At 40.4% G+C, this 27420-nt stretch overlaps 1 protein-coding gene across 1 annotated transcript; it reads right to left on the bottom strand.

Moving 5' to 3' along the window:
* Window positions 1–21946: 21946 nt before the first annotated feature.
* GAS1 (growth arrest specific 1) lies at window positions 21947–25698 on the bottom strand. The gene has a single exon (XM_058169206.1). It carries the CDS (start codon window positions 24955–24957, stop codon window positions 24001–24003), a length of 957 nt encoding a protein of 318 aa, XP_058025189.1. The 5' UTR covers window positions 24958–25698; the 3' UTR covers window positions 21947–24000.
* Window positions 25699–27420: the final 1722 nt, after the last annotated feature.

Genomic DNA, 27420 nt, shown 5'->3' on the forward strand with positions numbered 1-27420 from the left:
TTCAGGGTGACCTAGATGGTGGGGAATTTGTGAATTGTTTTGGGAGGGGCATGTTTTGTTTGTGTTTTGTTTGAGGGGTGGTGACAGACCAGCAGAGTCAAGTTACACATTTTTTTAATTTTTGACACGCCAAGCCCAAAAGGTTCACCATCACTATTAAATGTCCAATGTTTTTAATGTTTTAACTTTCTAATTGTTTTAGATTGCTGTTTTACAACATTGTAAGCCACGCAACAGTGAGATGGGCAGCATGTAAACTTAATATATAACTAAACAACATTTCACTGTAATTCACAGAAGTTTCGTTTCTTTTCGTGGGAAAGAAATTGCATTGCTCTCAGAGCATTTTAAGACAGGATGTTATTGTACTTTTGCCTTTTCTCACTCAGAGAATCTTAGAAATAACTATGATAATATCCCGTGGTTTCTCTTCTGTTAAGAAGGAAAAAGCCCAATGGGTACAGAATACCTATTAAGAAGGAGGTGGATGTCTAGAAACAAATTGGTTCATTTCAAATATTCCTTAATGCTATCTGATTAATGTAATTTAATTTTGTGCCTAGAAGAAGTTACACCTGCACCTTGCTCTTGGAGATGACCATGCTGAGCCAGATGCGTCAACATTCTCGAGTTCCTTCGAACCCACAAGAAATTTAAGTCCAGCCCAACTTGAATTCCATTGACTCCTGTCTACCACCAACTCGCTTTGACTGTTAGTAGCTCAGATTATTGTAGAGAGCTTTAGCATTCAAAAACCTATAAATTCATTTGATGTGTCTGAACTCCTGATTCCCTGTGCTTGAAAACTCTAGCATATTAGTTTGGATTCTTAGTACCACAACAGAATGAAGTAGGGTGTGCAAACCTTAGAATGGCTGTTCTTTAGACTAGGATTTTTCAACCTGAGAAGTGTGTTACCTTGTGATATCTTTTCTGCCTTTTTTGCATTGGGTTGGCTTTGCCCATTAATGTAGCATGTCAAGCAGCAGACAATTATTCTTTCACCTTCAGCAAGAGATTTTAAACCTGCCTTGTTTCTAGCCATCAAAATGATAGTATCAGTATAAAGGTAGTTTCACTTAGAGACCACCCGTTCAGCAACTGTTCAGATTTACAGTGGTGTTGAATGTGGAGATTTACAACCAGTCCTCAAAGTTGCAGTTGTTACAGCATCTCATGATCACCATTTGCAATCTTCTGGCAAGGAAAATCAATGGGAAAACTGGTGGGAAATCATACTTGACATCCGTGAATGGCCACAACCAGCTTAATGACTACAACCAGAACTGCCAGAACTGCTGTTATAAATTGGTGCGTCCATATGATTTTTTCACTTTATGACCATATTAGTGATAGAATTGCTGGTCATTAATTTAGTACTATCTGTATCTGGTATTTCTAATGTTTCCCAAGCAATTTTCATTCTGCTTTCCATTTCTTCTAATGCAGAATTAATTATTTTGTATTTAAATTTAAGAGATAAAGAGCAATATACAAACTTTGTCCCTTTGCCTAACCCCTTTGGTATGAGTTCTGTACTCTGTTCTAGTTGTTGGTTCCTTAACATATTATGAACTCTTAAAGGCTGATGAGATGATAACTCTTGAGTGTAAATTATGACATGAAGCAAAAGGGCAATTTTATTTTTATTCTACCACCATCTTCTGCTAAGCTGCCTCTTTATAGTAAGAGATTTTAGGAGGAGTGAGTGAAGAATGCCAGGACTATGCATCAAAATTATATACTCCCAACAGAATCAGCCAATCTATGAAGGCCATCCCAGCTACCCATCTAAAGCAAGTAAATTGGGCAACGATAATATAGACATAATATATGCTACAGATAGCTGATCACTTTAGTTACAATTATAAAGGCATGAGTTATATAACATCTTTAGCACATAACCACAATTTCAAGGAGAGTATCAACAATTATTCTGAAGTCCTGAATTTCACTAATGGGAAACCAGTGGAATTTTAGACATTAATCAAAGAAGTTGTTAAGGACACATGTGACAAAAGACAAGAAACGGAAGAAGCCAAATTTTGTGTTGATAGTATTCCAGCCCTTTAACTTTCTGTACCATCCATCTAGAACCATGATGGTGAACCTATGGCATCTTTCTTGTCAAAGAACCTTTCTTGTCAAGAACCTTTCTTGTCAAAGACAAAAAACAGAAAGTCAAATTTTGTGTTGATAGTACTCCAGCCCTTTAACTTTCTGTACCATCCATCTAGAACCGTGATGGCAAACCCATGGCATGCATGCCATAAGTGGCATGCATAGCCACATCTGTGGGCACTTGAGCATTGCCCTAGCTCAGCTCCAGCACACATTCACGCACCAGGCAGCTAATTTTTGGGCCTTCCGGGCTCACCAGAAGTCAGGAAACAGGCTGCTTCCGGCCTCCAGAGGGCCTTGGGGAGGTGAGGCCATTTTCACCCTCCCTGGGCTCCTAGAAAGCCTCTGGAGTTTGGGGAGGGTGAAAAACAGTCCTACTGGGCCCACCAGAAGTCGGCAAAGTGCTGTTTCCGACCTCTGGAGGGCCTCCAGGGGGATGGGGAAGATCGTTTTCAACCTCCCCAGGCTCCAAGAAAGGCTCTGGAGCTTGGGGAGGATGAAAAATGGGCCTACTGGGCCCACCCTGCATTCGTGTGCCAAAAGTGGGGGAGCACGAGGAGGCGTCACACGCGCTTGCACAGGGCGCATTGTATTATGAGTGTGGGCATGCATGCATACGATTCTTGGCATGCGACGGCAAAAAGGTTAGCCATCACTGATCTAGAAGTATATAACTCAGCCTTCTACAATCTGGTACAACATATATACTAGGAATATTACTCTAGAATTCTTAATCAGCACCGTCCTTGAAGAAGTTGAATCTAATTTCACTTCTGGACGCAGGTTAGGGCAAGCTAACTTAGCTGCCTCTCAGACATGAACTTCACCAGGAATTATTTGCAACAGCAAAAATTAGGATAAATTTGATTGCAAAGATCTGAGGTAAATAAAAGTAAAAATCATAGCATTTAATAAAGGGATGAGAATAAGTGCTCTAAACAAAGCAATTCCTCTAGAAATTGACTAGTATTATCGACTAAATCTCATTTATTCCAGTCATAATTAATTAGTTTAGTTTAGTTTAGTTTAGTTTAGTTTAGTTTAGTTTAGTTTAGTTTAGTTTAGTTAGATTTTTATACTGCCCTTCTCCCGAAGGACTCAGGACGGTTCACAGCCATAGTAAAAGCAATACAATGTACATAGTAAAAACAATTATAAAAATCTTATTAAACATCAGGCCAGATTAAAACTATTAAGAACATAAAAACCCCAATTTAAATCAGAATATTAAAACTGCTAAAAATTTATTTAAAAATTTCTATGCCAGTCCTGGGCGAATAAATAGGTAGGTCTTCAACTCGCGGCGAAAGATCCGAAGGTCAGGTAATTGTCGTAATCCTGGGAGAAGTTCATTCCAGAGGGTGGGAGCCCCCACAGAGAAGGCCCTTCCCCTGGGGGCCGCCAGCCGACATTGTTTGGCGGACGGCACCCTGAGGAGTCCCTCTCTGTGAGAGTGCACGGGTCGGTGGGAGGTAATCGGTAGCAGTAGGCAGTCCCATAAGTAACCCGGTCCTAAGCCATGGAGCGCTTTGAAGGTAGTAACCAAAACCTTGAAGTGCACCCGAAAGACCACAGGTAGCCAGTGCAGTCTGCGCAGGAGCGGTGTTATGAACGGCTCCCTCTATCACCCGCGCAGCTGCATTCTGAACCAACTGGAGCCTCCGGGTGCCCTTCAAGGGGAGCCCCATGTAGAGAGCATTGCAATAATCCAAGCGAAAGGTAACCAGAGCATGAGTGACCGTGCATAGGGCATCCCGGTCCAGGAAGGGGCACAACTGGCGAATCAGGCGAACCTGATAATTATTAATTATCAGGCGAACCTGATAATTATTACAATCAGAGCAATAGATGGAAGTGGGGTTTTTTTCCAGACATTTCTAATATTTGACCAATATGTTTTGAATTTTCTCCTCTGATAGGTACTCCAGTATTCTTATAAAGAAGGTACTGGTATTTATCCCTTCAGATTTCATGATTAAATGCTTTGGTGAATAATAAAACATTTAAAATACAGTACAGTAAGGAAATAGATATACTGAAATATAGAATTAGTAGAAACTTGCTAATTGTTTCTTGCAACATATATATGTATGATATATGATGTCTTTGTATACCTGCATGCTGTAAATATTTGTTTCCTGTGACACTGACATATTATGCCCTTTGTAGTTACAACACAAACATGCCACATTGTCTAACTTCCTGGACTGTTATTGGGGTGTGTTGTGAAGTATCTGCCATTTGTCAAACTATATGTCCCACCGTTTGATCGGAGCCTTATCTCTCCCCATCCTGCCTAAGAACGTATCTCATCTTTGATCTTTTGAGTTCCCACCACTCCGGGGGGCCAAATAGCCAAGTGTGAACACGAAGATGATCAGGAAGAGATAACGCTGATGATGCTCATTAAGAGGCTCTACCCTGTTCCAGAGGATATACAAACCCAAGGTGCCAGAATTGGAGGTTTATGACATTCCTAAAGAATATAAAAGGGATTCGGATTTTTTGTAGTTCTTCCCTGCATGTATCTTGTATGTGTTTGGAACAGCTAACCATTTAAGCTTGATCAAGATTAAATGCTATTTTACTTAAGCCTCTGTTTAAGTTTGTTGTTTGGCATTTATGAACTTAAACATATTAATATTGGACCTTACACATGCTCATAGCAATCTGTGATCACATTCCTATATTTGCATAATATAGGATTTGAAGCCAATTGCATGGCAGTACTTGGTCAGATACAGTGTAAATCAGGATCAGATTTATGAGAGCTGTTTGTATTTTCAAGTAATCTGAATCATCATCTCACACTTCATTATAACTGTATAAATATATAATCTGATTTATCAGGTCTAATGCAACATGAATCAGAGTTTTTGACTGAGACTTTGGTTTTCATGTAATTTTTTTAACAGGGTTTATGGTTTAAGAACTTCGGTGGATTAATTTTGATGCTACAAAAGCAGCAACATTTGGTAGGAATAAGCTTCTCTCCCTGAAAGATATTGCAGACATTTTCCGCCGGTAAACTGTCTTTATGTCAGTCGTCTTGAATTCTCTCAAAGCAATTGTTTGAAATTATTTTTGATGCTCTGACATAAGTGGCTTCCAATTTGTGATTTGCTCCAGTGGGTTCCACTTACCTTCACTACCGGTTCGGAGTCAGGAGTGTGCGCAAGTGCGCACTTGCTTTGCTCATGCGCGGTGCTTCTGTGGATGCGCTGAATGTCCGAGATGACGTCTGGGCAGGTGGGCGGAGCCTCCTGCCACTGCCACTATTGGTAGAACCAGTTTAAACCCACTACTGATTTGCTCCCTATCCCTCCAAATTAAGGTAACTTGGAGCCTTGTGTGTGTGGAATAGAAATACTTATCATTGTGTTTATATAAGCTCAAAGAAAATGTTAAAGCTTTTTAAAATGTTTAATCTGAGGCCTGAAGAAATATATCACAATGGGCGCCTCAAACCCCTGCCTGGCTGGAGACTTTGAGATGCAACCAAGAAGGAACCATATAATCCAGTGGTTCTCAACCTTTATAGTGCTGCGACCCCTTTAATACAATTCCCCACGATATGGTGACCCCTTTAATACAATTCCCCACGATGTGGCGACCCCAACCGTAAAATTATTTTCGTTTTGAATTTATCGCCTGAAGTCAGACATAGTGATCTGAACTGCTTGCGATTGCCTTGAGGACGGAGGCATTAAAGCGGAGACTCCTCCCCTATTAAGTTTATCACGCCTGAAGCCAGATTAGGCTAGCGATTGGGAGTGATTGCAGCTGGCTTGAGAGGGAGACATCAGAGCAAAGATTTCTCTTTTTTAATTCATCACGCCTGAAGCCAAATACGGCTAGCGATTTGAAGAGCCTGCACCTGGCTTGTGGAGTCAACCATTGGAGCGCGATTCTTCGACTTGCAAGTATACTTCCCATATTTCAGATGGTCATAGGGCATCCCGGTCCAGGAAGGCACAACTGGCGAATCAGGCGAACCTGATAATTATTAATTATCAGGCGAACCTGATAATTATTAATTATCAGGCGAACCTGATAATTATTAATTATCAGGCGAACCTGATAATTATTACAATCAGAGCAATAGATGGAAGTGGGGTTTTTTTCCAGACATTTCTAATATTTGACCAATATGTTTTGAATTTTCTCCTCTGATAGGTACTCCAGTATTCTTATAAAGAAGGTACTGGTATTTATCCTTCAGATTTCATGATTAAATGCTATTTTACTCAAGCTTCAGTTTAAGTTTAGTTTATTTAGATTTTTATACTGCCCTTCTCCCGAAGGACTCAGGACGGTTCACAGCCATAGTAAAACAATTATAAAAATCTTATTAAACATCAGGCCAGATTAAAACTATTAAGAACATAAAAACCCCAATTTAAATCAGAATATTAAAACTGCTAAAAATTTATTTAAAAATTTCTATGCCAGTCCTGCGCGAATAAATAGGTAGGTCTTCAACTCGCGGCGAAAGGTCCGAAGGTCAGGTAGTTGTCGTAATCCTGGGAGAAGTTCATTCCAGAGGGTGGGAGCCCCCACAGAGAAGGCCCTTCCCCTGGGGGCCGCCAGCCGACATTGTTTGGTGGACGGCACCCTGAGGAGTCCCTCTCTGTGAGAGTGCACGGGTCGGTGGGAGGTAATCGGTAGCAGTAGGCAGTCCCATAAGTAACCCGGTCCTAAGCCATGGAGCGCTTTGAAGGTAGTAACCAAAACCTTGAAGTGCACCCGAAAGACCACAGGTAGCCAGTGCAGTCTGCGCAGGAGTAGTGTTATGAACGGCTCCCTCTATCACCCGCGCAGCTGCATTCTGAACCAACTGGAGCCTCCGGGTGCATTTTAGAGCATTTTAGTAATCCAAGCGAAAGGTAACCAGAGCATGAGTGACCGTGCATAGGGCATCCCGGTCCAGGAAGGGGCGCAACTGGCGAATCAGGCGAACCTGATAATTATTAATTATCAGGCGAACCTGATAATTATTAATTATCAGGCGAACCTGATAATTATTAATTATCAGGCGAACCTGATAATTATTACCATCAGAGCAATAGATGGAAGTGGGGTTTTTTTCCAGACATTTCTAATATTTGACCAATATGTTTTGAATTTTCTCCTCTGATAGGTACTCCAGTATTCTTATAAAGAAGGTACTGGTATTTATCCCTTCAGATTTCATGATTAAATGCTTTGGTGAATAATAAAACATTTAAAATACAGTACAGTAAGGAAATAGATATACTGAAATATAGAATTAGTAGAAACTTGCTAATTGTTTCTTGCAACATATATATGTATGATATATGATGTCTTTGTATACCATACATGCTGTAAATATTTGTTTCCTGTGACACTGACATATATATTATGCCCTTTGTAGTTGTAACACAAACATGTCACAGTGACTAACTTCCTGGACTGTTATTGGGGTGTGTTGTGAAGTATCTGGCATCTGTCAAACTATATGTCCCACCTTTTGATCAGAGCCTTATCTCTCCCCATCCTGCCTAAGAACGTATCTCATCTTTGATCTTTTGAGTTCCCTCCACTCCAGGGGGCCAAATAGCTAAGTGTGAACCCAAAGAAGATGATCAGGAAGAGATAACGCTAAATGGTGCTCATTAAGAGGCTCTACCCTGTTTCAGAGGATATACAAACCAACTTCCAGGATACACAAATCAAAGATGCCAGAATTGAAGGTTTATGATGTTCTTAAAGAATATAAAAGGGATTCGGATTCCCTCTCTTGTTTGTAGTTCTTCCCTGCATGTATCTTGTATGTGTTTGGAACAGCTAACCATTTAAGCTTGATCAAGATTAAATGCTATTTTACTCAAGCTTCTGTTTAAGTTTCTTGTTTGGCAGTTATGAGATTAAACGTATTAATATTGGACCTTACACATGCTCATAGCAATCTGTGATCACATTCCTATATTTGCATAATATAGGATTTGAAGCCAATTGCATGGCAGTACTTGGTCAGATACAGTGTAAATCAGGATCAGATTTATGAGAGCTGTTTGTATTTTCAAGTAATCTGAATCATCATCTCACACTTCATTATAACTGTATAAATATATAATCTGATTTATCAGGTCTAATGCAACATGAATCAGAGTTTTTGACTGAGACTTTGGTTTTCATGTAATTTTTTTAACAGGGTTTATGGTTTAAGAACTTCGGTGGATTAATTTTGATGCTACAAAAGCAGCAACATTTGGTAGGAATAAGCTTTTCTCCCTGAAAGATATTGCAGACATTTTCCGCCGGTAAACTGTCTTTATGTCAGTCGTCTTGAATTCTCTCAAAGCAATTGTTTGAAATTATTTTTGATGCTCTGACATAAGTGGCTTCCAATTTGTGATTTGCTCCAGTGGGTTCCACTTACCTTCACTACCGGTTCGGAGTCAGGAGTGCGCGCAAGTGCGCACTTGCTTTGCTCATGCGCGGTGCTTCTGTGGATGCGCTGAATGTCCGAGATGACATCTGGGCAGGTGGGCGGAGCCTCCTGCCACCGCCACTATTGGTAGAACCAGTTTAAACCCACTACTGATTTGCTCCCTATCCCTCCAAATTAAGGTAACTTGGAGCCTTGTGTGTGTGGAATAGAAATACTTATCATTGTGTTTATATAAGCTCAAAGAAAATGTTAAAGCTTTTTAAAATGTTTAATCTGAGGCCTGAAGAAATATATCACAATGGGCGCCTCAGACCCCTGCCTGGCTGGAGACTTTGAGATGCAACCAAAAAGGAACCATATAATCCAGTGGTTCTCAACCTTTATAGTGCTGCGACCCCTTTAATACAATTCCCCACGATATGGTGACCCCTTTAATACAATTCCCCACGATGTGGCGACCCCAACCGTAAAATTATTTTCGTTTTGAATTTATCGCGCCTGAAGCCGTATTGGCTAGTGATCTGAACTGCTTGCGATTGCCTTGAGGACGGAGGCATTAAAGCGGAGACTCCTCCCCTATTAAGTTTATCACACCTGAAGCCAGATTAGACTAGCGATTGGGAGTGATTGCAGCTGGCTTCAGAGGGAGACATCAGAGCAAAGATTTCTCTTTTTTAATTCATCACGCCTGAAGCCAAATACGGCTAGCGATTTGAAGAGCCTGCACCTGGCTTGTGGAGTCAACCATTGGAGCGCGATTCTTCGACTCGCAAGTATACTTCCCATATTTCTGATGGTCTTAGGCGACCCCTGGCAAATTGTCATTCGACCCCCAACGAGGTCGCGACCCACAGATTGAGAACCGCTGATCTAATCCAAGGATTTCCAACCTTGGCAATTTTAAGACCTGTGGACTTCAACTCCTTGGCAACTTTAAGATCTGTGGACTTCAACTCCCAGAATTCTCCAGCCAGCCATTCTATGGCTGGGGAATTCTGGGAATTGAAGTCCGCAAGTCTTAAAGTTGCCAAATTGGATCTAACTACAGCATAAACATGCCGTAACCATCTCTTGCTTTCTGTCTCTGCCGTCTTCCATGACATTGCCTTTCTCTGATCATGGCTGTTGGAATCCAGTACTTTAATATTTGTATGTCTGTATCTCTTCTGATGCTGCACAGTGAGGAAGTCTAGGTTTTTCTATAGAAAAAACCACAGCAATCCTCAATAGTATTCACAGGAATACTTTAGCTTTTCTTTCTTTCTTTCTTTCTTTCTTTCTTTCTTTCTTTCTTTCTTTCTTTCTTTCTTTCTTTCTTTCTTTCTTTCAATGGATGCTAAGAAATCAGTAGAGCAGTGAGTCTCAGGCATTTTAAATCCCCCCTCCCCCCAACGTTTCCCCCATCCTTCAACTCACTGGGTGGTCTTGGAGTCAACCCCGTTCAGCTTCAGCTCCTATCTATAAAATGGGAGCATAATTAGCAATCTATCTCATTGGGGTCCTATGAATGAGATAATGGCATAAAGCATCTTTCACCTCAAGAAAGTTTCCAAGTGACAAACAGCCACAATATTAAAGAAGAATGCCATTTTTGTTACAACGAAGAAGGTGGAGGGAGCCCTGATCAACTCAGAAACTGAAAGAAGGATGGATCTGCAGATTGCAAAAGAAGAGGCTGCTGCAACAAAGACTTTTCATACACAATGAAGTGCAGCATCACCCCTCCATTTAAAAAAAACCCACTCTTTTTAGGAGGGTGGGGATCCCTTCATTCTTTATAAAGAGTCAGTTTGTGCACCACATCTGGTCCCTTAGCAGTCACGGATGGATGTTTTGTTACCTTAAAGATGTCATTTGTCTTTTCCAAGTCTGTATGCACTTTCCAAATCAGTCATGCAAAAATGTGGATTGCAAGCAGCCGACTTGCAGCTCTTAAATGACCCCAGGAAATTACTGTTGAATGAGTGGCTAGAAAGCTTCAGTAAGAAATTGTGGCAGAGAGAGAAACTCTTTGGCTCTGCTTCTTATCTAGTAGTCTCAGTTCTGCCTCTCTAATGTCTTATTATTATTTTTACATTTGCAAGCGCCGGGTCTCTTTCAAATGGCTCAGGGCAAAAGAAATGCTCTTAAAAGATCCTTATGAAATCATTTCTCTTGCAAATCCATAAAAAATCACCTTGGCCTCCTTATCAATGGAAAGATTTAAAGAGGGTGCAGAAGTCACTGAATTATGATGTGCTTGTTTTAATGAAATTCCACCCCTGCTGAGAAGTAGCCTGCAGATTTTCCATATTTCAGCATGGGAAAAGTTTGATGCTTTCCTGCTGGTGCCAAGAGTTAATTGAAAACATTTAGGAGAACTTCAGCTTGGGGGCCAACAGTTCCATTCCTTCATTATTCTTAACAATACTAGAGGAATAATATAATTATTAATAGGCATGTTGCATGATCTTAAAGTCACAGTGCATTCTTGAAACTCGGACTTTCACCCCCCCCCCCCCCCCGTTCCCCAACCAATCTGATAGCTGAAACAAACCAGAGATTGGAAAGTTTTGACAAGACCAAATGCTAGAATGGCTAGTAAGGATTTTTTAAATTGTCAGTGCATAATCTTTCCAACTGTATGAGAACTTGCAACATAATTTTACAGTGGGAAACACCAAAATAATTTGCAAAGATGATAGTGATACAATAACAGATTGACTATTGTTAATACACCCAGTGAAAAGAAATAATTGCAATTAGAAGTTTAAAACTCAGTTTTAAAATTAGGTATTTTACATGTTTGGTGTTAGTGTTTTGAAAAAAAAACAACTTTATTTTTCCCACTATATAAAATAATTTTATTCTCAGCTGCTATGTTAGCTATGTCTTATCTCTCAAGGCAAGTTGTTTGTATTTTAATTTACTAACATCCTTTTTCAGTTTTCTTTCTTTCTGTTTTGGCCCCATGACACTTTCACTCCTCTCTTTATTATCTTGCCAACCCAAATGAGAAGAGTCAACTAAGTTGTGAACTGCTGGGCTAAACCTTACAGAAATAATCATGTATTTTTCATAGTTTAAGAACCAAAAAGGCCATAATAAATATGTGCGATCATTGCTTCCAGATGTGGAATAATCTACTCCGTTCTTCAAACTGGTGCCTTCCAGATGTGTTTGATTTCAATTTCCAGAATACCTCATTGAGCAAGACTCAGATCTACTTATAGCTTTCTAGGACATTTGCAGGTCTGGTGATTGAGGAAAACTATTCTACTCCTTTTTCAGAGAATTTTAACGTGAAACAAAGAAACGGAATGCATAAACATATTCATGAATATGATAAGTGAATTATATTAATATTTTTATTATATTTGGGGTTGCAATGTTCAGAAGGAAAGACTTTATATTATTATGGATTGGTTTCCAATTTGATAACTTGTATAAATGATGAATCGATAATTTTTCCTCCCCATCATTTTTTTTCCAGAAATAGAATCTAAATCTTAATTTGCTAGTCATCTACTGCCAATTCAGCCAGCAAGTATTATTCAGTGGGTGTGAATGTTCCATTTAGTTAACACAGCCATAACCATTGATTACTTTATTATTTATGAATCAAATTAGTTTTGAATAGCTGTTCCAGCAATTGGTGAACTTCACACATAACAATGGCAGTAGTTACATGTCAGTTATGACTTGCGTAGAACATTTTTTTGTATCTATAACTGAATGTACTATATTTCCAATTTCACCAGAAAAGCATTCTATTCTAATGGTGTACAAAGGGATCACAAACATGAAGGTGAGGTGTTTTGTGCAAAATATGAGCAGTTTCTGGAATATTCCATTCTATCCCAGTTATCATGTTTTCAAAGGATAGCCAGAATTCTAAATATTTGGTCTAGTAGTACAGGAGCAGTGGTGAAATCCATTTTTTTTACTACCGGTTCTGTGGGCATGGCTTGGTGGGCATAGTGTGGCTTGGTGGGCGTGGCAGGGGAAGGATATTGCAAAATCTCCATTCACACCCCATTTTGGGGCCAGCCAGAGGTAGTATTTGCCGGTTCTCTGAACTACTCACAATTTCCACTACCGGTTCTCCGAACTCAAAATTTCCACTACTGGTTCTCCAGAATCTGTCAGAACCTGTTTGATTTCACCCCTGCACATGAGTCCCCAACAAGCACAGGTCGGTGGCATTCCAGCAACCAGGCCACGCAAACTAGCAAAGCCTATCCATGAGATACAGGCAGTATGTGAAACCACACCCCCTCCAGTCCCTCCACGGAGCCAGTCCCTGGTGCCCAAAAGGTTGAGGGCCGCTGTAGAAGGACAGCCAGTTTGGTCTAGTAGTTAACGAAACAGGTTAGAAAGCAGGCAATTATGAGTTCTAGTCCAGCATTAGGCATGGGTATCTTTGGGCCTGTCACTTTCTCTCAGCCCAATTTGCCTCACAGGATTGTTGTTGTTGGGAAAATAGGAGGAGGAAGGAATTTAGGTATGTTTGCTGTCTTGAGTTATTTATAAAAATAATAAAGGCAAGATAAAAAAAACAATCTTAACAAAACCTCTAACTTTTACTTTGAGAGGGAATATTCAGGCTACGTGATCATTTTTGTTGCTTTTTCTATAACTTGTCTCATTTCCTCTCTTTGAATGAGTCAGCTATAACTTTTAAAGGAGTTTTAAATATGTCTCTTCCATGGATTAATCAAATGACATGATCTGAGCTGTGTTCATTTCCTGTCTCCTCTTGCTTGAAGTTTTGTGCCATGTTTTCTCATAATTCCCTCTTCAAGTGAGGAAAACAGAACAAAGTCTGTGTTATAAGCATGAGATGCCACAGAGAGGCAAGTGAAATCACATATGCCATGATGGCATCATGCAAATGATGTAAAAAAATCATTTGTGTCAGCCACATCCTATCATTGTAACAGTCACGAATGCAAATTACATTATAACATTCAAACAATAACATAGTGATGTGTGTGATGTCATAAGGTCTTTTGGTAAAGGGTTATAAATTAGATTTAATTTAGCTAAAATAAAGAAGCAATCCAAAGGGGGGGGAAATAGCAAAGCAGAGTTGACCCCCATAGCTTTCTACTGCAGGTGTCACACCTCTGGCCCCAAAAGATTGGGTCCTCTTCTTTATGACATTAAGAAATCCAAACAATAAATAAAATGTATTCATCCAAAGAGTGAATTTAAATGACTGCTTTATTTTTGTTTGGCTCTTAGTGAGATAAGTAGGTGATTTATGATGGTGTAGATTTCCAACCAAGTTATGAATGGACCCCTCCCCCAAAAGCTATTTATGACCCGATTTCAAAGTTATGACAATACATTCCCTCCCATAATCAGGGGGATCACTTGCCAACCAACTTACCTTTACAGCCGTTTGTGGCAACCTGTGATCATGTGACCATGATTTTCAATGTTTTTTGCCTGATAGTCAACATTTACTGCTAGTTTCCAGCAAACCCTCCATCCGATTGGTACAATGAAATTGCTAAACAAACACTACATTCATTTAATGGCTGTTATATTTGCTTAACAACTGCCCAAAAAACCTCCAGGCCTCAGAGTTTTGATTTCATTGGGTCTGTTACTTGGAACCCTGACAATATATATGTGCCAGATCAGGTCTGACCATGTGGTGATCCACCTAAGGACTGCTATTATTTGCAATTCTAATTCTGGACCAATTACAGTCATAAGTTGAGGACTATTTGTAAAACTCCCTCAAAAAAGGGAGACATACTAAACAACAGTGATGAAGACTTAACAATGAAATGTAACTCTAGGTTTAAAAAACCCTGTAAATATAAATGGCAGTACATATATAACAATTGCCTCTCCATCCCCACACACACCTACACAATACATACACACACACACACACACACACACACACTTTTTCTCACACACATATAAACAACTTTCCCTTTCCCTGCAGTTGTGAAAATACTTAAAATTGGTCCTGAAGATGTTGCCAGCTACATCTCCAGCTCTTCCTACTTTTCTAATATTCATTTTGATCTATCTGTATAACAAGTTTCAAGTACTCAGTTGAAAGTACTTTCATTTTCCGCTGATCTGAAACAAATGCTTTCTATGAATCTTGAAAAAACTGCAATCAGACATCCATGTCCTTAGTGCATTTCTAAGAAAGATATTCCTACAAAGGTGTGTAATGATATAATGAAGTCATAACATGATGCTGTTATGGCTTCTTGTACAGAGATCATAAGCGATATCTATGATAGCAACAGATTTGGATTTCCAGAGAATATGTGCAGCTAAGGCGCAATATTTCTCTCAACTTAGCTGCACATATTCTTATTATTTTGCATGGATTTACTAAAAGTTGAGAATACTTAACTCAGAATGTCAATCTCTCCCAACGTTATATTGCATTTTAAATGGCCCTTCAACAACAATTTATTTATTTTAGATTGGAATATATTGTGCTTCTTTAATGAAGAATTCTGAAAATATCAAAGCATTCCATCTAAAAAAAATAGGCATCGAATCATTCACTCCGTACAGATGCCATGGAATTTTTTTTGACATCACTAATCCTGGAATTTCAATATTCTAGATATCAAGAAAAAAAGAACAGTGGACTCTCATATAAACTTTGTGTAAAGGAAAGCAATTATGAACGTCTGTCTTAGCTTACATCAAAAGAAATGTGGAGCAATTTTGCTTTGCATTACATTTTTGAGTTTTTAACATAAAATTAGCTTGGATCTTATTGATATTTATTTATTTGTATTACAGATAGTCCTCAACCTAAGACCATAATTGAGCCCACAACTTTGGCCATGTGATGGTCATAAGATGGGCCATCCCATCAACAGATGTATAATGCATAGGTTTATATACCTATATCTTGTTTCTACAGTCTTTTTACTTTACTTTATATTTTCAATACCATTTTCAAATTGTTTTAAATATTATTTATTTATTTATTCTTAGTATTCTTTCTACTTTCTACCTTGTGAAGTAAAAAGTCCTTTCTATTTTTGACTTCAAAATACCTTACTGTTCTGTGTTGAAACATAGAATAGAATAGAATAGAATAGAATAGAATAGAATAGAATAGAATAGAATAGAATAGAATTTTTTATTGTACACACAAGGAATTTGTCTTGGTGCATATGCTCTCAGTGTATATAAATGAAAAGATACATTCATTAGGAATCATAAGGTACAACACCTAATGATAGTCATAGGGCACAAATAAGCAATCAGGAAACAATATCAATATCAATTATAAGGATACAAACAACAAAGTTATACTCATAAGTGGAAGGAGATGGGTGGTGGGAACGATGAGAAGATAATAGTAGTGCAGACTTAGTAAATAGTTTGACAGTGTTGAGGGAATTATTTGTTTAGCAGAGTGATGGCATTCAGGAAAAAACTGTTCTTGAGTCTAGTCGTTCTGGTGTGTAGTGCTCTATAACGTCCTTTTGAGGGTAGGAGTTGAAACCGTTTATGTCCAGGATGTGAGGGGTCTATAAATATTTTCACAGCCCTCTTTTTGACTCGTGCAGTATATAGGTCCTCAGTGGAAGGCAGGTTGGTAGCCATTGTTTCTTCTGCAGTTCTAATTATCCTCTGAAGTCTGTGTCTGTCTTGTTGGGTTGCAGAACCGAACCAGACAGTTATATAGGTGCAGATGACAGACTCAATAATTCCTCGGTAGAACTGGATCAACAGCTCCTTGGGCAGTTTGAGTTTTCTGAGTTGGCGCAGAAAGAACATTCTTTGTTGTGCTTTTTTAATGACGTTTTTGATGTTAGCTGTCCATTTTAGATCTTGCGATACAGTAGAACCTAGAAATTTGAAGGTCTCTACTGCTGATACTGTGTTGTCTAATATTGTAAGAGGTGGAAGTATGGAAGGGTTTCTCCTAAAGTTTACCACCATTTCTATGGTTTTGAGTGTGTTCAGTTCCAGATTGTTCTGGTTGCACCATGAGGCTAGTTGTTCAACCACCCATCTCATGTTCAACATCTCATTTTGACAAGTATTGCTAAGTTGGTGACATAATACTTTCCAGATTCATTATGTCAATCTTGCTATCCAAAGATACATTTCTTAGTTACATGCAATCATATGAATCTGCTAAATCTTTGCATAGACAAGCAATATAATGTCACCAAGCATCCCGGCTTCTTTCAAGAAACCATATCTCATGATACAATATTGCATGGTTTATTCATTGAAATAGGATACATGCCATCTGTAGTCCCATGTATTATGAATTACAATACATTACAACCCATTAATTATTGGGGGTTGGACTAGACGACCTCAAAGATCCTTCCCAACTCTGATAATCTATGTTCTATGAGTTGTGATACTTCTGAATTTCTTCTGCATTTTCATAGATGATACTAGATCAACTGAATTGAAGTTATGTCCCTAAAGCTGTTCTTTTACTGAACTCTCTTAAGAATTCAAGCAGTGTCATTCTTAATAAATTGCAACTTATTTTAGCTTCTGTTCCCTACAGAACTTACTTACCTGCTTTTGGGAAGTCAACAAAGATATTTTCCCATTGGCATAAGCGAAAACGTCTGTTTCCTTCTGTTGTTCCCTAAAGTGGATAAGCAAGAGTTATGCTTCTGATGTAGTTATTACCATCACAACTAAACAATGCTAACCTTATCTTCAATAAATTGATCTTATCTTTTGAAGTAATCTAAGTTAACGATCATAATTATAACTTATCAAAATGAGTTTAACAGAGTTTTATTATCCAGTGTAACAAAGAGATTTCCTTTCATTTTCCCCCCAACTTTACCACTGTAGTTTATCTTTTTCTTACATTTTAGCCTGATGAAAAGTAAATACATTATCTTAATTTTTTCATTTGTTGCATATGTATTATTTTCCTGTGACACTGTTTAATTTTCAGAGCATAGCCATCATAGATATATCATGATCTCTACCCCTTTATCTATAAGATTTATCAAACTTATTTTATTGTTTACAGTATGTGTGTGTGCGTGTATGTGTGTGTGTGTGTGTGGAAGTGTCTTGGCGGCGTTTGAAATCCCATTCGTCATCTTCAGGCTAGGTGTTTACAGTTTCGTTAACACGAAGCTGTAAATACCTAGCCTGAAGATGACGAATGGGATTTCGTCGAAACGTCGCCAAGACACTTCCAATTTTACGCGGGAGAAAACCCGAATAACCAAAGACCTACATGCAAACACCCGCGAAAATATATATATATTGTCCTTCACTCAAGAGTATCAAGAATTACAAATTAGATGCAAACCTAAAAAGCACCATATTTTATTTTTTTACAATTGCACTGTTTCTTCTTCTTTCTCCTCCTCCTCTTATTCCTTTTCCTGCTCCCTTTAAAATCTACACATATTGGGGCTGAATGTCTACTTGACTTTTCATTAGTTTCAAGCATGTAAATCGGGTTGTTTATAGGCTTGCTCTACCAGGTCTGCAGATCTACAAAGTGTATGGATTTTTAATCTTTCAGTCAGTTCTCTTTCCCTTTGGACCCATAGCAAATGCAAATAAAAGGATCAGTTACATATTATATTTGATCACATGGTATCTCTTCCATGGTTGTCCATTCCCTTAGTAAAGTCTTTTGGAGGTAAGTCTCAAAAAATATTAGCTGAAGCAAGTTCTCCAGAAACCAAATCTTTCCCACATCCTTCCCTGCAGTTCCTCTTTAAGAGGTGTCAGCATGGCTGAAAGAATGAAGTGGCTCCACATTGTTTGCCTGAACTATTATGTGCTTAACATTTCCATGACAAAAGTGCCACTCGACTTCTCCCCGATTAATGCAGCTTGAGGGCTCTTGTCCTCCTTTAATAAAACGTTGTTGAAATCATTTATTTAGAGTCCCTGGTTACTACTGGGAGAATGACCATCTTTGTGCCAAAATATAGTGTATACAGTTCACTATTTTGTAGTAGATCATTCCATTATTTGAGAAATTGATTAAATGGATGCCTTAGAAAGTATTTATGCTAATACTGCATCACTTTTGTCAGTGTGGGGCTTTTCAACTGTCTGCTCCATCCAATACCTCAAGTAAAATACAGTAGGCCTACATTCACATATGCAACCGTTTCATCTTTTCTTCTAAGCCTATGTTGGGTTTTATGTTAACTTCTTCTCTTCTGTGGTATATGTACATACATAGACTTATTTTCTCCTATTTGCTGCTTTATGATTTACCTGATCCTGTATTCCGCTATAGGGATCAGACATATTGAAATGTTTTCTGTCTATCCAGCATTCCCCTGTATTGAATAAAGTGTGGAATAAAGTGTTGTGCTGACTCAACTAAATCAAATGAACACACACACACACACACACACATACACACATACAAAATTATAAAAGACTTCTTGAAATTGCCCAAAGCCCATTTTTGAAATTTTCCCAGCTTGGTTACCAGATTGCTGAACATCAGAATGCAATTAAATTTAGGCCTTTATTTAATCTCAAGTTCTCAATTAAGGCAGTTTATGCTGTTTGAAATGAAAGAAATTAATGATAGTGTTAAAATGAATATATTCATATTTTCATCAGAGCTATTACATATTATTTCTAGTAGAAAACTTCTAGATGCAAATATGCAAATATACCATATTTGCATCTAAAATGGGTAATATTTTTAGCATTCAGAGAACATAAGAATTAGGATATTCTGTTTCACATAGGATGCAGTGGAATCAGAATTTTAAAAACCATAATTCTAGGGAAGCATCAAATCCAGTTTCAAGTTACCTATATACTATTATCTACATATAATACAAAAATGGTTTGAAATACAAAATTTTTCATTCTACATTGTATGGAATTTTGAAAGGAATAATCTTCTTCTCCATTTCTTAAAGTCTCTGATTATTGTCAGCTGTCAAGAGTCATGGAGAATTGGGAGCAAGTAAATTTAATAAATTATTATTAATCTCGCAACTCGGAAATAAATTGGTTAAGACGGTTTGCTTTACTTTTCAGCCATTTTGTTTGCACATTTATTTTCAGGTGATCCATGCTTGCCCACGTACACTTTTATATATTGTTAAAAATAAACAGAGACCTTATGTTATATCCATTGTGCTTGTGTACAAAAGCCTCACAGTGCTCTTGGGTGATCAGTGAAGCTTGAATCTGCCTCTATTTACTGTATGGTCACTGTCAGTTCAATGAACTGCCTTCTTATTCTCCACCATTGTCTCACACTCCCTTAAACATTTGTCACTGAAGTGCCTCCAAAGACAAATAAACTGTCACTGAGAATTCAAATCTGGTAACTGGGGGGAAAAGGGGCACAAGGGTATCCAGTGGATTATTTTACATGAAATGGGGAGGGGGGAGTAATAAGAGAGACAGTGGGAGGGAGGAAGCATTCTTTGCCCCCACTTATTTGGTCAGGGTGGGTCAAAGCTTGTAAATATTTCAGAAATCTTGTAAATATCAAAGAAGTCAGTGCTGTATTTGTTTCTCAAGTATCCTTTGAGGCACCATCCTATTTTGGGCAAATCTCACCTGCTGGATAGGATAGTGTTGAATTGTGGTTGCTCAAGATAATAAAACTCTTAGAAATTAACTTATGGAAATTGAATGAGCTGAGAGAAATGGAAGCAAATCTTCAGTAGCAAAGTGGAGGTTTATTTTCTTATTATTGTTCTCCCCCTTACTATTTTTATTTATTATCAGTATTATAAAGTCATCATCTATAAATGTCTCAAAGAAACTAACAAGGAAATTGACTGTGATAGATATGTCTATAGAATGATCATCTCATCCATTTGATGAGCTCCAGATGTGCTACAGCTCACAATTACTAATTCTCAGTCATTAGAATCAGCCATGCAGACCAAAATTGTGGAGTGACATCCAATACATCTGGAAGGCACTAGGTTGATACTGAGAATTTTGGGGTGAAGACATTCAATACATCAATTAGGATCCTTTTTTTTTCTATGGAGCTCAACTCCGGTTGGTTTTTATTTAAAAAATTGCAAAGAATACATTTAGAATCCTCATGTGGCATTTACTTTTGACAGGAATTTCTCAAATTAGGACTAACTTCTGTACCAGGAAATAATTCTGTTCCCCAATGTATTTTTCTCTTTAAGGAAAATCTATGGTCCAAGCTTCTTTCCCAAGAGTATAAGGAATGGATAGCTATTACCTCAGATCAAACATCAAAGTTGACTTAAAAATATCTCGTTTCCTGTGACTGAATTAAGAAAAAGAATTTAAACTCATCCTGAAGATTAGAAACTCAGTACATGTAAGTGGAACTTTTTATTTTAATGTCAGGTTCAATGAACTAATGAAAAAAGCAATATTCTTTAAAAAATGATGTAGTGCAATATGGTGGAGATACTAAATTTACAATTTTGTCAATGCTTCTAACAACTCTTAGGTCTGATGGTTTTCACACACCAAAAAAACGTTATCTAAGAAAACATAACAGTTCTTGCTGATCTTTCTTCCTCAGCAGTCAAGGTTTATTTGTTGCAGCTTTTAATCTTCTGACTTGTCTTCCAATCACAGCATTGAAAAAGAAGTTTTAAATAAACAGCAGGGATACAAGATAAATAAACTTTTTTTTAAGCAAGTGCCTAGCTTGGCACAGTTCAAACTCAATCCCCCGAGGACCAAGCTCTCTCTTTTGTGTTAATGTTTAAAAGATTTTCAAATGCTGAGAGTTTATTCTTACTGCAAACATTTCTATTTACAAGGTCAAGTGTATCAGCACTCGAGACAGCTTAAGAGCGTAATTATTTATCTAAGGGTGTTTGAGTGTAGATCAGTAGCTCTGGCAGAAAACCAGCCTTCAGAGGGCTGCAAAACAACTGCTAGGGCCAGTGTAAGACACAGGCTTGTCATTGTTGGTCACACATGGTTCATTATATCTGCTCTTTCCTGCATGAAAGGAAGATGAGCTGGTTTGCAAAGTGGCTCCAATTCAGCAATCATTATTCTAAATATGTACTCTTTACATAATTTGACTATGGGTTTGGTACTTATATACAAACAGACCTTCCTATGAATTGCCATCAACAATTTTTTTGTATTTCAGTGAAAAAATTGGGACACAACATTGTTTGTGGAAAGACAAAATGCATAACTGGAATAGTTGTCTCCAATCAAACACCAACTTGTGGCCATGCTAACATAATTCATATCTGTATCTACTATCTTTGCTCAAAGAAATATTTTTTGAAGGGAAGCAATTACCAACTTACTTAAGATATAGCTGGCAAGTTCTTCAATTGTTCAGAGGAATACCATTGAATCCCATGAATTTATTTCATAGCAAGTAATTTGAAGAACAAAATCTATACCCAACTATTTCCACTTATAATCCACTCTGTTCCTATTTGGAGTGGTTTAAAAACAACTTCACCATAATTCTTCTTTAAAAATCTCTTTACTAATTTACACATAAAAATACACACTCAATAGATATTTAAACATAGGGCCTTTTCACACATTCTATAAAAATACAATGTTTAAGGAAGTCCAGAGAAACATGTATACAATTCTACAAAGTTCATAAATCCCTCAAACAATACAAAATTTAAATTCAGATCTATTTGAAAAAGCTCTGTACATTATTTCATTTAGGGAATTACTGTTGTTTGCATGCCGTAACATACAAAATTATATCTGCTTCTTTGCGCAACAGATGTATTATTTTTTTGCAGATGGGGTACGTTTAAAACTTTTAATTTCTTAAAAAATAAATTATTCCCAAAGTATACCATTTATAAAATTCTATGTACAAGTAACAACAGCTGGTAACAAAACCAGTTTTAAATACATTTTATATAAAATTTACCAGAGGTCAGCCCCCTGATAGGATTAGAGGCAATATAACTTCTCAGGATATTTGTACATATTGAGTTTAAAAAGTGTTTTTGGAAGATGGCAGTGCAGAGCTCTTTAGAGACAAAGGTTGCATTGTTCAACAGCCAACAGTTCAGCATTTTTTTTTCTCCTAGGCTGAGGCAAGAGTGATTTGCTGGTGAACTTATGTATTGCAATTCTAACTGATGCAAAAAAACAATACAAACCCTGAACAGGAAAAGAAACCATTACTGTAGGAAAAACAATGAAGTTGCATATCATCCCAGACATATAGAATGAACTTGTGTATCATCACAGGGATATAGGAAATTTATGTATGTCTTTACTACTTCCCATAAAACCTGGAAGCTAATTAAAGCTTCCAAGGTTATGCATCAAGACTGTAAAACTGAAGTATGTGCAGTCATCACCACAGATAACAAATACATGCCAGTATTATACTTCATTCTGCAAAGAAAGTCCTAAACTTACTATATATGAATCTTCAAAATAACTCTGAAACGTCTTCCCTCTATGCCTGCAGACCTATCCAATTAAAAAGTATCAAAACTGCATCTTCAGTCAAGCATAATTATGAATTCTGTGGATGTTAACTGAATGGTAGAAGTCACTTGTTGAATGGTTATGCAAAGCAGCACTTTTGGAAGCATTGCAGGGAAACCTGCCCAACTTCATTGAGGACAGCTTGGAAAAAAAGCAGTCATTGGTACATTTAATTGTTTTCAAGTTAACCGTAACCATGAGACAATCTGCTTAGTGTTCTTTAAAGTCATTTGCCAAATGGCAATAATTTGCATAGTGCACATGTACAGGTATGTCATGTATACTGTATATTTCCAGAGTTGGATGCATACAGGATTGAGAAAAAGACCAGCTGTATGAAATTGGGCAGCTGCAAATGGTGATGTCTGTGCACACAGCAAAATAAACACTGCACAATCTACACCCCTGACATGCATAGTCAAGACATTTCTTACGCTCTCATAAAATAACTAATGTGCAATATATGTAAAACCTACAGGTGAATTCCAAAGCATATTCATTTTGAACATCAACTGGAAACCCTTCTAAAAGAAAAGTGTCAATAAAGGAAGGGTCCAGTAACAAACTCCACAGCTTTTTAATTGTACTAGATTCCCTTTCTTTAAATCAAAAAGGGAATTTAATACAACAGGAGCATCCCTTTCAGGCATCGTTTTTAAGAGAAAAGCAAGGAGAGAGAAAATGCCCATGGGAGAGGAAAATTCTCTGTACAGCAAGGAATACACAGCAAACCAAATCCCAGGCAAAGGGACTGGTCAACTGGGAGGTCTTCCAACTTCCAGCTTCTCTCCACCGGTGAAACCAGGAAGCCCAGGCAAGATGCTCAAGGATACTGGCCTGTTTCGAGGGATTCCTCTTCCTAAGATACCGTGTTCCTTAGGAGATATTCTGCTATCCTGTAAGAGGAAAGACCCGGGGAAGCTCTCAGAGACCCTCCCTCACCCGGCCAGTAGAAGCCCCCACGCGGGACAAGCGCCACGAGGCCAACCCACCTTTCTTCCCTCTCAGCTCGGCCACGGCCCCCCTCAAGAGCCTCCCCTCCCAAGGCTAGGCTAGGAGAGCAGCAGTAGCAGCAAAATGGAGGCGAGCGAGAGCAGCGTCCAGGCGGCCGCAGGGGCCGTCCCGCCGCCCCCGGGCTTCCTCGGGAAAGCCGCCTCGCCATCCGCCACGGCGGCCATGTCGTCGAAGTAATTTCTGGTGGGCTGACTGGGTTCCTCCTCGTAGTCGTCTTCGTAGTAGTCGTCGGAGACGCCGTCCGAGGCGCCGCTGCTGCCGGGCCCCAGCGCCTCGGCCCCGAAGCACAGGCGAGCCATGTTCTCCTTGACCGACTCGCAGATGGGCCGCTCCAGCCCGTCGCACACGCAGTCGTTGAGCAGCAGCGCCTTGGGCACGGCCAGCATGTCCTTGATGACGGCCCGGCACTCCTGGGTGCACCGGAGGCCGTTGAAGAGCTTGCCGCAGAACGCCATGTAGCGGCTGAGCGCCACGCTGCACCGGCTGTCCCAGTCGCAGCGCCGCCGCGCCTCCGTGCAGCCGATCACGCCTCCGCCGGCTCCCCCGACCCCGCCGCCTCCGCCGCTCGTCCGAGGCAAGCACGGCTCGATAGCGCGCTTGGTGGCGCGGCACTTCTCGTCCTGGTCGCAGTCGCAGTCCTCCAGCGCCGGGCCCCGCCTGGTGTGGTTGAGCTGGATGAGCGCCGAAATGCAATGGCTCGGGCACCGCCGCCTATTGGAGGAGGAGGACGCCGCCGCAGAGGCGGCAAAGCCGTCCCCCTCGGCCACGAGCACCGGCGCGCACGCCTCGGCATACTGGCTGTAAGCGTAGCCGCAGTCCGGCTCTTCCTGGCACTGCAGCATCGCCTGCCAGCAGATCAGGCGCCGGCCGTGAACCCCCGGCGGAGGCGAGGCGGCGCCCAGCAGCAGCAGCAGCAGCCGCAGCCCCAAGGCGGCCAGTCGCGGGAGCAGCGCGGTCCGTAGGCATCGTCCTCCTCCCCGCCAGGCTGCCACCATCGCGGGCGGCCGCAGGGCAATCGTGGTCGGGAAGCGAGCGCGGAGGGAGCGGCGGCCCAGCGGCTGCCGAGAGTAGAAAAGTTTGGGGAAGTTCCGCCCAGGGTGCGCATGGAGGTCTCCCTCATCAATCCATCCTCCCGGCGCCCGTCCGCGGCCTGGGAATCTTCCTTCGGGAACGGTTTTTCAGAAAAGCCCAGAAAAGCGGCGCCTTCTCCTTTTTTTGCAGCCCAACAGCCTCCGCCCCTTACTCCCGGGATGGGGAGGCCGGGAGGCGGCGAAAGAAGCCTGGAGCAGCGGGGTGATGGGCTCCCTGCTGGGTCGGAGCGGCGGCTTCCCTCCTTCTCATGCCGATCTTCTTTCTTGGAGCTCAGCGCATCTCTTCACATGCCGAGTGGCCGCGCTGAACTTCTTCCGCGCCCCGGCCGGGCTCCAGAGGCGCGCTGAGCCTCGCAGACTTTTCCGCTGTTGGAACAAGAGGAGGCAGCCGGACTCACCGCGGGTCCCCGAGCTCTCCCACTTCGACTTCCCTCGCCGCCGACTCCCGCGATGCGCCGTTTCTTCCTCTCTTTGCCGACACTTTTGAGGAGCTGTGTTTCGTTCGCGAGGCTTTAAATACAAAAGTGCCCTCCACGCAGCGGTGGCGGCGGCTGCGGCAGCAGCAGCGTGTTCTGATCCGGCCTCATTATGCATGCATGGAAAAGCAAACAAACAAAAAAAATTAGCAACGCTTCTCCTCCTTATTACACATCCCCCCTTGGCTGGAGCCCGCCGACTGATTCGCTCTTTCTCCTCTTCTCCACACCCCCTCCGGTCGCTCCGCCCTTTTCCCTCGCTACGCGACCCGCCATTGGTCGGACCGCTGTCGACACGCCCCTTTTCCCTTTTCTTTCTTTACGATCTCTAGGAAAGAAGGGGAGGGGGAACGGGGGGGGGCTAGTGGGCTGCTCACATTCAAAGCTTGAAAGGAAAGGCTTAAGAAGATTGACAGTAGCCCCCCCCGAGGAACCCACCCACCCTCCTCCTATTAAGGAAGTTCCTCCACGCCGCTTCTTACGGAGGGCAAAAAAATGCAGAAAGGCGAAAGTTAGCGGCTCCTCTCCCATTAACGCCTGCTAGGGCGCTTTAAGCTTAACGGGACTTGGGAAAGATAAATGAAAGTTTGCAACGCTCATCATCATAATAAAGAGTTGAGCACTTGTTTCACTTTGAGTACTTCCAGAGAGGTGGATCGCTGTCTGCTCTGCTCAACAGGGGGCCGAAAGTGTAAATTGCTCTGTGGGGAACCGGGAGACCCCTTAATAAGACAGGATCTACACCCACAACCCCGCCGACCTCTCCTGACGTAGGAGCGGTCCCCTTAAAACTTTAACTGAATTCACTTAAGACCATCGAAGTCCACGACCAAACCGCCCCGCTGCCTTCTGTTTCGCAGGTTTGAACTCTTAATCTGTATGAACCCAGGGAGAAAAAGTATAGGAGCGACTTAGCTAAGAAAGAATGGATTTTGTATATAAGAGGAGACGTCTCTGAACGAGGTTCATAATGATTCCTGCTGGGGAAGCTATACAGTTTTAAAAGTGTCCATTTTGAAAGGCGGAAAGCAAAGAATGGGACATGTTGCAGAGGGTTTAAGAAAACATCCGCAGTTTGACATAAAGATTAAGGTACCACGCTCAGATTAGAGACTGTTATTTTGACTTTAGGCATGAAAAGCTGGTTTGGGTGACTTTGGGTCAGGCACTCACTCACTTTGAGCCCAACCCACCTTACAGGGTTGTGGGGAAAATAGGAGGTGGAAGGAATGTTAGGTGTGTTTGCTACCTGGGGTTACTTACACAAAGTAATAAAGGCAGGATTTTTTAAAAAATCAAATATATATCCATCCTATGAACTCACATTAGTACATGTTATAAGGACAAGAGATTAGTAAACATGAAGGGGTGGGGACAGAAAATTGGTATCCTTCAGCTTTGCTGCTGGTACATCTTGAACATGTGTGTGTGTGTGTGTGTGTGTGTGTGTGTGTTTTGGTGCTACCTTAAATTTTACTGTTGCAAATATCTTTTGACCGCAAGGGGCATCAGTGTCTGCTGACTGTCAAGAGGCGCTTTTGCGGCTTTTTACAGGAATGGAGCAGCTCCATCTGTCAAAAAAATCACGGCTAAAGCTATTTTCCAGAACCAAAGAGAGCCTGAATTTGTGGGATACAAGTTGTCTTAAAATCTCAAGTTAGTATAGACATATCCTACAATTAGGAGTCATATGACAGAATCTGTTTCAAAAGTAACCCCAATGAGCAAACTATTCTCTCTGAATCTGTTTTCACATTTAAGAAACAATCTCACAAACATTTTTCTCCGAGCCCCACCCCCACCCCAGGGGCTCATTTTACCCAAGGCCCAATGTTTTAGGGTCTGGAATTTGATTTGGGAGACATCAGCCTGTCCTCGTTTATTTGGGAGA

The sequence above is a fragment of the Ahaetulla prasina genome, chromosome 2, assembly GCF_028640845.1.
Source record: "Ahaetulla prasina isolate Xishuangbanna chromosome 2, ASM2864084v1, whole genome shotgun sequence".
Taxonomy (NCBI): Eukaryota; Metazoa; Chordata; class Lepidosauria; order Squamata; family Colubridae; genus Ahaetulla; species Ahaetulla prasina.